The 15,878-nt window shown below is 45.6% G+C and overlaps 2 protein-coding genes across 2 annotated transcripts; one reads left to right on the top strand and one right to left on the bottom strand.

The window, feature by feature from the left end:
- The first annotated feature begins 593 nt into the window (after positions 1-593).
- On the top strand, positions 594-4,111 carry LOC120704841 (LRR receptor-like serine/threonine-protein kinase HSL2). The gene is made up of 2 exons (XM_039989373.1): positions 594-3,304; positions 3,411-4,111. The coding sequence occupies exons 1-2, from the start codon at positions 673-675 to the stop codon at positions 3,764-3,766; spliced, it is 2,988 nt and encodes a 995-aa protein (XP_039845307.1). The 5' UTR covers positions 594-672; the 3' UTR covers positions 3,767-4,111.
- A 1,793-nt stretch (positions 4,112-5,904) lies between these two features.
- On the bottom strand, positions 5,905-11,448 carry LOC120704840 (cell division protein FtsZ homolog 2-1, chloroplastic-like). The gene is made up of 8 exons (XM_039989371.1): positions 11,077-11,448; positions 8,995-9,683; positions 8,610-8,909; positions 8,394-8,484; positions 7,742-7,866; positions 6,602-6,694; positions 6,405-6,470; positions 5,905-6,322 (listed from the first exon to the last, which is right to left on the bottom strand). The coding sequence occupies exons 2-8, from the start codon at positions 9,595-9,597 to the stop codon at positions 6,206-6,208; spliced, it is 1,395 nt and encodes a 464-aa protein (XP_039845305.1). The 5' UTR covers positions 9,598-9,683; positions 11,077-11,448; the 3' UTR covers positions 5,905-6,205.
- Positions 11,449-15,878: the final 4,430 nt, after the last annotated feature.

Raw genomic sequence — 15,878 nt, 5'->3', positions numbered from 1 at the left:
CGCAACGAGCGCTTGGCAAACCATCCTTTGGCCAGCGTCGCTTCCTCCAAGCGTGCGGTGGTGATGCAGATGGGTCGCTTCAATGTCATCCCAGATGTGGCCGCGCCAAACTCATACTCTAAGAAGGCCTACACGCAGTTGTACAAGGAGAAGCTCGACGACGGCCATTTCGAGGCTATGAGGGACCTCTTGCCGGCGCTTCGCAGCTCCTCGGCCATGGGCTTCACTATTAAGTGATGTGCCTGTGCTGCCGCCTGTTGAGCGCGTGCCGCTTGGGTAGTTTTCAGTGCAAGTAGTCTATCAAGGGTTTGGCCAAACCCTTTAGGGTATTGTTTCCTTCTTAGCGCTAATTTAGTGTCAAATGTGTTTCGTGAGCTCTTTACTCTGCAGGTTGTAAACAAATTTTTATTCTCTTCTCCTGCGTATTCGAGAAAAAAATAAAAGAATTTTTCTCATTCCTGTGCTAGGGTAGCTGCAAGCCTGCAACACAGACACGAGGCATCCAGCGACTGGAAAAGCCATAACCGTTGACTCGTTGACTCGTTGACTAACGGAGTACTATAGAAAGTTAACAGCCACGCCCGCACTCGCACTGTCGCACCCACGCCACGTCAGCTGGCACTAGCTCGCTCCCCCACTGGCTACTCCCTGCTCAGCTGAGCTCGGCCGCTCATGTCGCCGTCGAACACCACCTGCCTCTCTCTGCTCCCCGTCGTCTTGCTCCTCCTCGTCGTCGCGGGCGGGCGCAGCTCCCAGCGCGCCGCCGCCACCAGCAACCGCGAGGCGCTGCTCGCCGTCAAGAGGAAATGGGGCGGACCACCGCAGCTCGCGTCCTGGGACCCCGCCGCCGCCCCCGACCACTGCAACTGGACCGGCGTCACCTGCGCCACCGGCGCCGGCGGCGGGGCCGTCACGGGAATCACCCTGTCCGGCTTCAGCCTCACCGGCTCCGTTCCGGCGCCCGTGTGCGCGCTCAAGAACCTCACCCGCCTCGACCTCGCCTACAACAACCTCACCGGCGCCTTCCCCGCCGCCGCGCTCCATGCCTGCGCGGCGCTCCGCTTCCTCGACCTCTCCAACAACCAGTTCTCGGGTCCCCTCCCGCGCGACATCGACGGCCTCTCGCCGGCGATGGAGCTCCTCAACCTCTCCGTCAACCGCTTCGACGGCGAGGTGCCGCCCGCGGTGGCGCGGCTGCCGGCGCTCAAGTCCCTGCTCCTCGACACCAACCGCTTCACGGGCGCGTACCCGGCGGCCGAGATAAGCCAGCTCGCCGGGCTCGAGGTCCTCACGCTGGCCGACAACGCGTTCGCGCCGGCGCCCGTGCCCGCGGAGTTCGCCAGGCTCACCAACCTCACCTACCTCTGGATGGACAACATGAACCTCACCGGCGAGATCCCGGAGGCCTTCTCCAGCCTCACGGAGCTCACGGTGTTCTCCTTGGCATCCAACGAGCTCACCGGCGAGATCCCGGCCTGGGTGCTGCAGCACGCGAACCTTCAGAAGATCTACCTGTTCAGTAACAACCTCTCCGGCGAGCTGCCGCGCAACGTCACGGCGATGCGCTTGGTGGAGTTGGACGTGTCGACGAATCAGCTCACCGGGGAGATGCCGGAAGCCTTGGGCGACCTCAAGAACCTCGCCTTCCTATCTCTCTACAAAAACAAGTTCACCGGCGCGATCCCGGCGAGCATCGGGCTGCTACCGCGGCTCGGAGACATCCGGATACAGGACAACCGGTTCTCCGGCGAGCTCCCGCCGGAGCTCGGGAAGCACTCTCCGCTTGGCAACCTCGATGTGGGCAACAACAATCTCTCCGGCCCGCTGCCGGAGGGGCTCTGCGCCAACGGAACGCTCTACAACATCGACGCCTTCAACAACAGCTTCTCCGGCGAGTTCCCGGCGCAGCTCGGCGACTGCGCCACGATAAACAACCTCATGCTCTACAACAACCGCTTCTCCGGCGAATTCCCGGCGAGGATATGGTCCTTCCCGAAGCTGACCACGGTGATGATCCAGAACAACAGCTTCACCGGCACGCTGCCGTCAGAGATCTCCTTCAACATCTCACGGATCGAGATGGGATACAACATGTTCTCGGGATCCGTCCCGACGTCGGCAACTGGGCTGCTCACTTTCCTGGCGGAGCACAACCGGCTTGCCGGGGAATTGCCGTCTGACATGATCAAGCTCGCCAATCTTACCGATTTCTCGGTGCCCGGCAACCAGATCACTGGCTCCATTCCAACATCGATCAACCTGCTGCAGAAGCTCAATTCCCTCAATCTGAGCGGCAACCAGATATCCGGCATGATACCGCCGGGGAGCATTGGGCTGCTCCGGGCGCTGACGATCCTCGATCTGTCCGGCAACGAGCTCGCCGGCGGCATACCGTCGGACATGGGCCAGCTGCACTTGACCTCGCTCAACATGTCGCTGAACCGGTTCACCGGCGAGGTGCCGCCGTCGCTGCAGATCCCAGCTTACAGCCGGAGCTTCCTCGGCAATGGCCATCTATGCGTCAGCGCGGCGGACTCGGGCACAAACCTCCCGACGTGCCGGGACGGCGGCGCCCGCGGCGAGCTGTCGCGGGTCCTGATCATCCTCTTCTCGTTGCTCGGCGGCGCCGTCTTGATGGGCTGCGTGGGCGTCGCGTGGCTGCTCCTCCGGCGCCGGAGGGAGAGCCACGAGGTGACGGACTGGAAGATGACGGCCTTCACCCAGCTGGACTTCACCGAGTCGGACGTGCTGAGCAACATCCGCGAGGAGAGCGTGATCGGCAGCGGCGGGTCCGGGAAGGTGTACCGCATCCACCTCGGCGGCGGCGAGGAGGGCGGCCGGACGGTGGCCGTGAAGAAGATCTGGAGCTCGAGGAAGGTGGACGAGAAGCTGGACAGGGAGTTCGAGTCGGAGGTGAAGGTGCTGGGCAGCATCCGCCACACCAACATCGTCAAGCTGCTCTGCTGCATCTCCAGCCAGGAGGCCAAGCTGCTGGTCTACGAGTACATGGAGAACGGCAGCCTCGACCGGTGGCTCCACCACCGGGACCGCGCCGGCGCGCCGGCGCCGCTGGACTGGCCGACGAGGCTGGCCGTCGCCGTCGACGCCGCCCGGGGGCTCAGCTACATGCACCACGACTGCGCGCAGCCCATCGTGCACCGCGACGTCAAGTCCAGCAACATCCTGCTCGACCCGGACTTCCAGGCGAAGATCGCCGACTTCGGCCTCGCCCGGATCCTCGCCAAGTCCGGCGAGCCGGAGTCCGTGTCGGCCATCGGCGGCACGTTCGGGTACATGCCTCCAGGTGAGATGAGAAGCGAGGCTCGAATTCACGATGATGCCAGTTCGATTTCGAGAAATCTCTGCAGCGAGCATACGTATCGTGTTGATTGGAGGCGAACTGTTTGCAGAATACGGGTACAGGTCAAGGGTGAGCGAGAAGGTGGACGTGTACAGCTTCGGCGTCGTCCTGCTGGAGCTGACGACCGGCAAGGTCGCCAACGACACCGGCGCCGAGCTGTGCCTGGCAGAGTGGGCGTGGCGGCGGTACCAGGAAGGCCCTCCGTTGGACGACGTCGTCGACGTCGAGATCCGGGGCGACGCGGCCTGCCTGCAGGACGTCTTGTCCGTGTTCACGCTCGGCGTGATTTGCACCGGGGAGGAACCCCGGGCGCGGCCGTCCATGAAGGATGTCCTGCACCAACTCGCGCGGTGCTGCCGGGTGCCCATGCCCACAGAGGCGGAGAACTGCAGTAGTGTGGAGTAGCAGCTCATGGAGGCCAGTCCGTGTTTAGATCTGAAATTCAAAATTTCAAAACTATATGGCGGCCTTGTTTAAGTCTAGAATTTCAAAATTTCAAAACTATCTTGCGGCGAACACAAGGAGAAGCTTTGAGGAGGCGGTGGGAGCTTGGGGAAAGGCAGCGCGCGGCGGTCAGGCGCGCGGGGATCGGGGATGGCAGGTAGGAGGAGTAGGAGCTCGGGAGGAGGCGGCGCGCGTGGACTGCTACGGTCTTAGGACCTGTTTAGATCTATAAAATTTACACCTAAAAACATCACATTGAATGTTTGAACACATGCATGAAATATTAAATAAAATCTACTTACAAAACTTTTTGCACGGAAGGGTTGTAAATTGCGAGACGAATCTAATGAGCCTACTTAATCCATGATTTGCAACAGTGATGCAACAGTAACATCCGCTAATTATAAATTAATCATGACTTAATTAGGCTCATTAGATTCATCTCGCAATTTACAATCCATCAGTGCAAAAAGTTTTGCAAATAGATTTTATTTAATACTCCAAAATAGTAAGATTTCGTTTTAAAATTTTTACTCCTAAAGATCTAAACACGAACTTAGTTGGAAGAAAGACTCTCGGTACTTCTTGATATCCATGTTACATTAGGTACCTATAGTGTCGCAGCACAATGCTTTAGATGTTGCAAAATGCTATAGATATGTGCGAATGTCGCGGTAGTTCGCTTTTGATGTTTCATCTGTTAATCTTTGAGTGTTGCAATATTTATGTTTAAATGTTTTACCGTGCTCATCTCAACATATCATATGGTGATTTTTTTTTGGGAATAATGTTGCATGAAACATGTGTTCTATGTTGTGGCGGGAATTTTTCCTTGGAATACGATGTTTATATTGAACTATTCTTTTCATATTTTTTCAATGTTGCAATCTTACATTTTTTATGTTTTTATTTTGATGTTGCAACGAGTGTCCGATCCATCGGACGTCCGGGCGCCAGCAGCGCCCCAATAATTTATTTGTGACTAGAGGATATGTGCGGAACCCTTGCATTCGTGAACACAAACAATGCATAACGTATTAACCTGCCAAACATATGGTGCAACTAGTCAAGGTGTATGCATATGGCAGGGTTATGGCAGTTCAAACATTGTGACAAAATAATCATTTTGTTGGTTGTGTTTGAGCTGTTGGTACAATCAGAGAAGCCCTCGAAAATGTCCATAAAAAAATTTAAAAACACTGCGCATTTTTTGTACTTTGATCCTGATCACTAGTAGCAGCCTCTTTGCCGTCAAAAAGAAAAGGTAGCAGCAGCTTCTCATCATCAGTCACGATGGTTCATAGAACACCAGCAGATATTTTCACCTTAGATGCGCGTGAACCAGTTGCCATGTCGTGGCTAGGGAAAAAAAAGCTAGCAACGCACCGAATCGATTCGCTTCCTCCTGTGCCGTCGGTTGAGCAACGAATGTGTTGATGCTTAGCGTCGATCCTAATCTTCTCGCACTTTTCCGGCCATTTTTCTGTAATGTGAGCTTCTGATTTATTTTTAGGTATGATAGATGCTCCTGCGGCTACAGATGCATATCTCTTGCCTCCTTTCCAAAAGTTTTTTTTTAAAAAAAACACATTGGTTCCATTGTGTACCATTGTTCTAACCCACTTGCGAGACACGCATCAATAGGTACTGCTAGTATTGTTCATAGTTTTCAGCTGCTGTCAACGAGTAGTTCGACCAAATGGAACTTCTGGGCAATGTAACGCTGGAGCACGGGAGGCAGCTGGACATGCGAGTTGGCTCAGACAAAAGCTCTAGACTTAATTCGGAGTATATAGATACAAGAACAAAAAAGCTTCATTGTAAATCATCGATATTCATAGAATAAAAAATAATTCCTCATATTTGGTTCTTCTATTCTTATGCTTTGTCACTTGCCGCGAGAGGCATGAAAGCGAGAGGGTCCAACCGTTATCGAGGTGTTTCACAACATAAATAATGGTGTTGCGTCGGCGCTTACACCCTAGTACCCTACCAGTGTGCCGGAGAAGCACCACAAGAGGTGCTAAGGTGACGCTGCCATGGCCTTTGAGGATCCCATAACGGAACAAGCTAGGCTCGTCGTCCCGGCACACCACAGGAACACCAAAATGGACCTTAACTAAGACAAACAGATGTTTTCAGCTGAAGTGCCGGCCAGCTGAAGGAATCAGGGCACGACAGACAATGTCAAGCAGATCAGTGTAAAAGGGAACACATTTTTCTATAGCACTAGCAAGCTCACTTCTACACATTATTGACTGAAAGACTGGAGACGAAGGAGCAAACAAAACTGAACAAGAACCACTACGACACCTAGTCTGGAAGGCTTCGGAGCCTTGCAGGAGCCATCTGACCTAACGGAGGTATATCATACAGGGCGGGAGAAGGGGGAAGCCTGGTTCAAACTCGTGGGAAGCGAGAAGGGCCTCTTCGTCGAAGGAATTCGGGGATCTCCACCATACTGCCCTCTGCGGAGGATGGGCGTCGGCCATTCTTGCCTTGGATCTGCTGGCCGCCCTTTTAGGAGCAAGCAAATGTGATATTGGGTCAGAAGTTCCTCCTAGACTTACAAAGTCGCTAGTTATTCAACAAGAATTACCTTTGGGGTGCGATCCTCCGGTTCATCCTGCCGCTTGAATCCAGTAGCAATTAAGGTTATGCTCACCTGCGAGGAAAGGCATGGGTACATAAATTTGACATAATATGGGCATCCTCAAGCTGCCAAAACTGCAAGAGAATTATGATAAATGAGCTGTCCTATGCATCAGATATATAGAAAAACAAACTAAGACTTACTTGACCACTCAGTGATGGGTCAATGACAGCACCAAATATCAGATTAGCATTTGGATCAACGAGGTCGTAGATTATTTCAGCGGCTGCATTTACCTGAAACAACCAATTAGTTAAAGATGGTAAGTGAAACCTGCCTGATAGAACAAACTAGTGCATAAGTAAGTTGGTCATGAAAGTAATATATTATCTCTTAAAAAAAGCTATCAACATCAGGACAACAAAAACATGTAACAGTAAATGCAAGGCTATAATATTGCTATAGCTATTTTCAAGAGAAGCACATCTCATGTTAGGAAGTTCATCAAGACAATGAAGAACGGAACTAAGCTCCATATCTAAACAGTTCCAGGAGCTTGATATGTGAGTACGCCCTGTTGGCAAGATAGTAACTGCATATGGTGTTTAAACTTGCAAGCACTTATCAAGTTTTTTTTTTCTATTTTTTGTAGGAAACAAATGTCAAATCCATGGCGTTGAGTTTTTAAGGGCAATTGAAGATATATGTTTATACTTTATACAGACTTCAATTTCATAAATCAACATTAGAGGCATATGCTACTACAACAACAACATAGCCTTTAGAGGCATATGCTACTGTCTTGGTAAATATAAGGAAATACAATTTTTTAATACAGCTAAGGCAAAATACATATGGTGTAAAAATCTCACACATGAAGTTTTTTTTAATCACGTCACCTCCGAACATACAAAAATAGGTCAAACCAAGTGCTGAAATTCAAGTATAATGCGGTTCAAATCTATGACACCAAACCTTCAAGAAGTTCAGTATAAGCAAAGTATGGTGCACTGTGGATAAATAGGACCTCAAAAGATGCATCCACAATAAAACAAAACAGTTGAAATTTTAATGAAAAACTAACTCCTCAACCAGAAGAATCAGTTGTCTGCATGCTATCCCTTCACTCTTAACACCCAATTCCATTGATCTTGTTATGTTTGCATACCCCAAATAAAAACTCCATGCATCCTAGTAGCAACTTTTCTGGTTAGCTTTTATTACTGTTACGTAAGATGTGTGACAGTCATATACACAACAACGACCTATAAAAACTATGGCCAGAAACTAATTCATGCTGCCTAATGCTGTCAGCATAAGAACTAGAAAACAGAGGAGCAAACCTCAAACAAAGTCAGGTCCATTCCCCCAGTGATATTCCATACAATGCCTGTAGCTCTTTCAATTCCAATATCTAGCAGAGGTGACTGAATGGCATTAAGAGCAGCATCTCTTGCTCTTGACTTTCCTGAAAATTTTGATTGAGAAGACAGGTAAAAATCAAATAAATTACCTATACTTTCTTTAATGCAGAAAACTCCACACCATAGCACCCGCAACCAAAACTCAACGCTTTCTACATTGCACATGTGATATATATCACAAATAAAAAAAATCAAATTTCATAATTTACATCAATCCAGTAAGTAGTTTAGAATCCCATTTTATTCTTTTAGCATCAGATAACCAAGAAGACAGATATATGCAGGTATTAATTTTCTGTATTAACTCACAATAACAATCTATCAGTGGAAGAAAGCCGTTAGTCCTATTTAAGCCGTGAGGAACATAACAATTCTGAAGCTATACAGAACCAGCAGATATGATAACAAGTACAAGCTCTTAAATTTATCTCATCATCACCATAATACCAAGCAGTCTATTTTTTCTGTAACAGTGTTTACTTGTACCCAATTTGGCCGACAAATAGGGTGCAAAATACGTGAGTTCAATTTGCAGAAAGAATGGAGCCGAATCATGCACTACTAGTAATACCTGTAGCAGTCCCTATACCCATCAAAGATGACCCTGCATTTTGCATGATGGCACGTACATCAGCAAAATCAACATTAACCAATCCAGGAACCTGAAAAGATTAGAGCCAGTTTTTTTTCATAATTAGATACCTTGTAAATGTGCAAATGCACTCTTTTGACTTTCAGTTGTGTAACTAGTAACTTGGTGATAAACTGAACATCAACAGCAAATTACCGTAATGATATCAGAAATGCCACGAATGCCTTGTCGAAGGATATCATCAGCCAAATTGAATGCTTCTGTTACAGGAGTATTTGGAGAAACAGCAGATAACAACTTGTCATTTGGGATGACAATTAGGGTGTCCACACTGTTTCGCAAAGCTGCTATTCCTTCCTGTGCTTGAACTGCCCGCCGCCTCCCCTCAAATGAGAAAGGCGTAGTGACAATACCGACAGTAAGTATACCCATGGACTTGGCAATTCCAGCAATTACAGGAGCACCTCCAGTTCCAGTCCCTCCACCCATTCCAGCCTGCAATTTAGGGATGAAAAGAGTATTATCAATTCCCAGTGTGTTATCATTTCAGATGCCAAGCCAGCTATGGGTTAGAACTTACTGTCACAAAAACCATGTCAGCACCATAAAGTGCTTCCTGTATGGATTCACTGCTCTCCTTTGCTGCATTCATACCAATATCAGGGTTTCCCCCTGCACCCAAACCTCGAGTCAGCTCCTGCCCAATCTGCAGCCTATTGTGAGGAAGCACAGGAGACATTCTTATCGCCTGCACATCAGTGTTCACAACCCAAAACTCAACACCATGCATAGCACTCTCAATCATCCTGTTGACAGCATTTGAACCCCCACCTCCAACTCCAATAACCTTGATTTTGGCCTCATTATAATCACTCCGGTCTGGTGGCACTCCCAGCCCCTCTAACGGACTTCCATCAGAAGCACCTTTCAATGGGTCCACAACCTCAACATTCTTCTCACCGCGGAGCAGAGACACCTCTGGATGAAGGTCAAGGAACGAGTCTTTCTTCTGGAAAGAGTTGCCACTGCGGGGCCTTGCACAGCACCGGAAGTGACAATGACCCAAAGCTCGAGTACTTCTGACAAATGCCCTACCAGATGTATCCTTGCAGCTTGCAGCTTCGTTTCCCCAACTAGAAGATGGTGGACTGAGCTGTGTAAAGCATGGTAACTGTGTAGCCATCTTAAGAAGTTAATGGTCAGGCTATCAATGCACTTCTCCTGAGAGTACCCAATGGCCTCAAAACTCAACTTCTCAGCTGCTCATATCTACAGTCAATTGGACAAAGAATTAGGGAAATACAAAACATCGGAAGAGGGAAAAGGAATGAATGCAATCAATCTATCGATAAAATCTTGCAAGTAGGGATATTTAGATAATAACAATAAAGAAAAGTGATGTGATTTGCACGCACAGCTGGGTTATATGCAGGAACATGACAGTCACGCTGTGACATTGGCATAACTAATATGAAGAAGGTGATAAAGGGACATGACTAATACAGGTTTGCAAACCCCCAAAATATGGCCTCATCACAGCCCACCGCTCAAACCTCAAAGGTCAAAATTCACAACTCTAGTAGTCCAACACTCCGTCCTAAATGCCTCATCGATGCCGAACAAACAATCAAGCGGTAGGTAGTAAATAAGAGTGTCGTGCAGCAATTTCATAATTTTGTAATGCAGTTCTCCTCAATTGCAGGAAACAGTTCCAAAGGCGATTTCGAAGCTGACAAATTATTACAAAAATCAATCATTAACCAAGGATAGACATTTGATTTACCCTTGCACATATGCTCATAGTGAGATCCCCACAAGAAGAACAACTGCTACAGGTTGCGCTGCTGATAAGCGATAATGCAAGGTGATGTCACATTCAGCCGTTCATCCACACCAAGCGGGCACAGCGTCAAAGGAAAAACGAATCCAAAACGGAGAAGAATGATGAGCAAGGAGCAGCCACTCCACTCAGATCTCACAACCCGTGACATCACCTCCCTCCCGTGCCCAAGGCTCCCTCCCACCAGGCCGCCGACAGCATGTATCTACTACAGAGCAGGTGCAAGCAAGGGCCGAACTGCTGATCCAGCCGCATAGACCGGGCTAGCAAATCACACACGCTCACAGATGCGCTGCTCCCCTATACCCCCCAACATGCGGCACCAGAATTCCATGGGAACAGCCCGGAAGGTGGAGCCGGCGCTCCAGCTCCGCCCCCCAAGCCCAGCAGATCCGGCCGGCCCTGGGCTCATCTGGTCCCCTTTCCAACAAAATGCATTCAAGGCTAGAGCTCACAGGGAGCACAAAACGGGGCATTCAGATATCTCAGCTTGTCTGTAATGAAATTATGAAGGGCCATACAAGCAACTATAATTTGTGACTGCTTGTTCACTGGATAACTATGCAAGTTCAAGAGAACGCGCCACCTCATCTTTAGAACTCCACTTCAGGGGCTGTTATTCCAAAAAAAATGTACTAGCAACTACCAGTACCTAAAAAAAAACCTATGGATATACCAGATTACAAGTAAACTACAACAATTATCCATCTATATCACTATATGTAGCAAAACATGCAGAGTCATCCATCGAGCAAAATGGCATCTGCACTACACAATCATCCGCTACTTGAAACTAATAGCGAGAGATTGAGGGATACTTACAGCTCCTGATTTCCAAAAGGGGGAGGCAGCGGCGCACAGCAAGGGAGAGGCAGGCGGCGTTGCTTCGGTCCGGGGGGATGGCAGGGGCGTCGGCAGCGGCGGGAGAGGGCAGGGGTGGCGGGGCGGCGCGACTCCGGGGGCGCTACGCCAGCGACGGCGCGAATCAAGGGGGGGAACGGCGCGCGGCAAGGGAGCGGGCGGCGGCGGCGCAGATCCTTGGTCGGGGAGGGGATGGCAGGCGGCGGGTGCGGAGGGGGGGCGACCGCCGCGCGTCGCCGGAGGTGGAGAAGGAGGCGGCGCGGGGAGGGTCTGCGGGGGAGGAAAGGGTGTGGTGGAGTGGTGGAGTGCTTGGAGTGGAATCGGGGGGGAATCTCGCTGCGGGGGGCTGGCGGCTTCCCCCTAAACCCACGGTCCGTCTCCATCGCCTACCTGCAGAGCTGGCGGGCGGTTGTGGGCCCGCCGCGCGAGGACTCGGCCGCTTTCGGCTCTCGGGCGCGTTTAGTTGCTAAACCAATTTTTTTTTTCTCAAATCAACAGTTTACCAGATATTAGAAGGACTTTTCGGACACTAATTAAAAAACTAATTTCAGAACTCACCTGGAAACCGTGAGACGAATCTTTTGAGGCCTTTGAGCGTATCATTAGTACAAGTGGGTTACTGTAGCACTTATGGCTAATCATGCACTAATTAGACTCAAAAGATTCATCTCGCCGTGTACATCCAAATTGTGCAATTAGTTTTATTATTTAACTATATTTAATATAATAGTCCATACACATGTCCAAAGAAAGAAGTACAAATTTCGAGGTGAAAATTTTTGGAACTAAACGCGCCCAAATCCGATGGGACGGACACCGCCGCCGTCCTTTTCCTTTAAAAAATGAGAGCTGCATTAAAAACGAGTATATAGGTGTTTCTAAAAGGTCATATATATTTTATTAAGAAGTGAGGAAATACACGAGTTCAAAATAATAAGTTACTGAACAACCAAATAAAAAAATTCCTGAAATTGAGACTATCTCATTCTCACCCCGCGACGAAGCTTGAAATTATCAATAATGTTGAAATAATGAAATTCATGCAGGTCATATAGACACAGCACAACCCTCCTCCCCCCCGAATTCTACATACTAAGAAAAACTATGCAAGTTTTTGTACTATAAAAATATAACTGATAAAAAATCTAATGGTACTTAGTTTATATAATAAATGTCATTATTCTATTATATAAATTTGGTCGAACATAATTTTTTTAACTCTATAAAATTATTGAAATATCTTATAGTTTGGAATGGAGGGAGTATTTCCGTTCCATTTCACTCCTTAAACTATTCAAAATAGTTGGCCTCACCTCATCATAACAAAATTTGTACTTTTGTTTCTCCGCACACGAGTTGCAAATTATCGCCTTTTTTATTTTTATATTTAAAAAAAACAAAATTTCAAAAATATATGCCGAATAGGAAAATTTTCAAAAATGGGTGCCTGTTGCCCCCCTAATGGGCGACAGGGTGACTGTTGCCCATCCAATTGGCGACAAGACCTAAATGTAAAAAATTTTATATTTAGGTCCTGGCGCCTAGGGCGCATTAAACAGTGAACTTGTAAAATCGATATAAAATCGTAGAAAAATTGGAAAAAATACAAACTCAACTGTTTTGGATTCTATGAAATAAGATCTACAACTTTTGTTACATAAAGTTTTTCATTAGATCAATGTATCTAAATCAAGAAAAATAGTTCTTGTACCTAGAAAAATATGAAATAATTCATTTGGTCTAGTTGTGCTTATCTAAAATTTGCCAAACTTTTTTATAGCTCTTAGGAAATAAAATAATGGTACTGTAAAAGTTATGGCTTCTAATACTCAGTATAGCAGCATGGATAAATAACACATTTAAACTAGACATATTGCAAGACCTAATTTAAAAACTTATTCTAGAAATGTTTTATGGGCCTACCAATTTTGTACAAGCCTATTCTCACCATATGCAACACTCTGGCCAAAGATGACATGCATCCAAAGGATGGATCTTGAGATTTAAATAAAAGTGCATTAAACTGGTATTTAAAATAGAGCAAGATACATTGATCAAATGAAAAACTTTATGTAACAAAAGTTGTAGATCTTGTTTTATAGAATCCAGAACAGTTGAGTTTGTATTTTTCTGATTTTTCGATGATTTTATATCGATTTTACAAGTTCACTGTTTAATGCGCCCTGGCCAATCCACTGGGCGGCAGGGGGCCTGCCGCCCGCCAGGGGGGCGGCAGGCTCCCGCCAAGGGCTCCCGCGCAAATAATTTTTTTTAAATTTACGTATAAGTCCCTGCCGCCCCGCTGCTAGGCGGCAGGCCCCCTGCCGCCCCCTGCCGGGCGGTAGGGGTACAAATCTGTAAATTATGATATTGAAAATATATTTCTATAAAAAATGTTTTCGAAAAATATAAAAATAAAAAAGGCGCGTGGTGGGAGGGGGGTTTGGGCCGTTGTGGGAGGTGTTAAAGTGAAAGTGATTGATTTTTTTGATTGATAGAGATTATTGTTTATATACAAGATTAAGGAAGGCCGAAGGAATATGCCCCTTCGGGATGACCCCTTCGTGGATTGGTACTTTTGTGGTGGCTCTTTCGTGAAAGATAACCGCCTAATCACTAATTTAATTAACTATTACAGAAATTGATCACTAATTTTAATTTCTTCATAACACTCCCCCTTGATCAATTTTCTTCTTCTTTGTAATTAATTTGATCTTCTTGTGGTCTTGTAATCAATCGAATAACTCCTTGAAAACCCTACGGGAAAAATCAGGAGATGCGATATATATAACTCCCCCAAAAACCTTTCAGGAAAAATGTGAGAGGAATCTTTGGAAAACTCTGTGGAAAAAACCAAAGTAATTCTGGTATACTAGGCAAAACTCCTTAAAATCCAGTGGGAAAAATAAGGAGAAACACCATAATATACAATTATCAAAAGTTAGTAGACCCTTGAGATAAACCCAAAGTTTTAGTCTAATAGCACCTTGATCTTATGGTCAATATGCTTCAAATATCATCTTCCAAAAAAACCTAGAATAGATGATATAGCATATACCTTTGCGCTGGCATTGCCTCATCAAAAACTTTATATGAGAAACCTCAAACGGAAAACTCACATAAAGAAAAAAGTGCAATGCATGTCCGAGTATCATCCACCAAAAAACCCATGGGGGAAAAATGAATGATATGACATGACCTTGTGTTGATATTGTCTCATTAAAAACTTTATATGAGAAACTCCAAGGGAAAACTCATAGAAAAAAAGAGTGCAATATGATGTTTGCAACAAGTTAGTATTCAGAGAGACTCTCCCCCTGATACTTGCAAATCTCAAAGTAATTTCATACCAATGCACTCAACACATAAGAAATGTGGAATATGGTATACTCTGTGAATATCTCAACGAGATTATCACATCACTTATTTTGCAAATATTCGTATGTCCATTTTACTTATGGAGCAGAACCATCTTAGTGTAGAAATATTACACTAAGTATAACTTATCTTCATCTACACAACACAAGTTGTATTATCTTTTATAGGTAATGACTATTGATTTAACTAGGTGATACCCCGCGCGTTGCTGCGGGATTTCTTAAATTTAACGTGAAATTTGAAAGTAGAAAAATTAAGATGATTGCATGGCAACATACATAAAAAAATCGATGGAAAACATAAATAGATGGCCCTAGTGAACGTTGATGTGGCATTTGATATAATGGATTCCTATATGATGCGAATAACTTGCATGTTAAGAGAAATAGAGTTAATGACTTTAGTAAGTATCATCTATATAGGCTATATAATTGATATGAATTTTACTTGCATGTTATTTTTTTATCAAAATCTGGTAGAAATTGATAAACTAACGTCAATAGAATATTTGATCACATTATAAAAGAATAGGTGCTCAAAGAAATAGAGTATGTATATGAGTCTTTACCTTAATAGATTGAAGATTAAAAGTATTGCAAAAATAGAGTATGTATATGACTTTATGTAAATAGATTAAAGATTAAAAGTATTGCACATAGTAGAGATCATATGGACATTTTATTGTTTATTGAATCTCGTAAAAATCGATAAGCTAAAAGTAGAAACACCAATATAATATTTGATCACATTATAGAAGTATAGGTGATGAAAAAAATAACATATGTATATGATTTTATTTTAGTTAATTAAAGACTAAAAGTATTGCATATTGTAGAGATGACATGAATATTTTTTTATAATTAATAAGGTAGTTGAAACTTAGTGGGACACTTAGTGGAGAATGATGTGGACACCTTGCATGAAGAGAGAAATAGTTAGTGGGTGCTATCTATATAGGATATATAGATAGAATCAACAACACATAACCTCAGTATGTAATATATCATTCTGTCAAACTATACACATTCATGTGAAGACTTGTGTAATACAATATCAGAATTATTAGTGGAATAGACCATTAAATGTCTAATTATAGACTATTATAAAATAGTCTTTCTATATGTACATTAAGCCTTCCAATGATCTGGATTTTGGGTTCTTAGAGATAACCAGAATCATTATATCCACATGATCGGATCATGGATTATACCAAGATCACATGTGCTATTTGAGATATCAAAAGATACTCTTAATTCCAATCTACCAATATTTTGTTGGACTAGCGCTGCTACTAGATAGCAAATCTTTGCAAAAATAATATCCGGCCGGGAACTTTTGCAAGATATATTAGCGCATCAATAGCACAGAGATAATGAACCATATGT

The sequence above is a fragment of the Panicum virgatum genome, chromosome 4K, assembly GCF_016808335.1.
Source record: "Panicum virgatum strain AP13 chromosome 4K, P.virgatum_v5, whole genome shotgun sequence".
In the NCBI taxonomy this organism is placed as follows: Eukaryota; Viridiplantae; Streptophyta; class Magnoliopsida; order Poales; family Poaceae; genus Panicum; species Panicum virgatum.
Note: the sequence above shows the minus strand (reverse complement) of the source record. Positions and strands in the feature narration are given on the sequence as shown.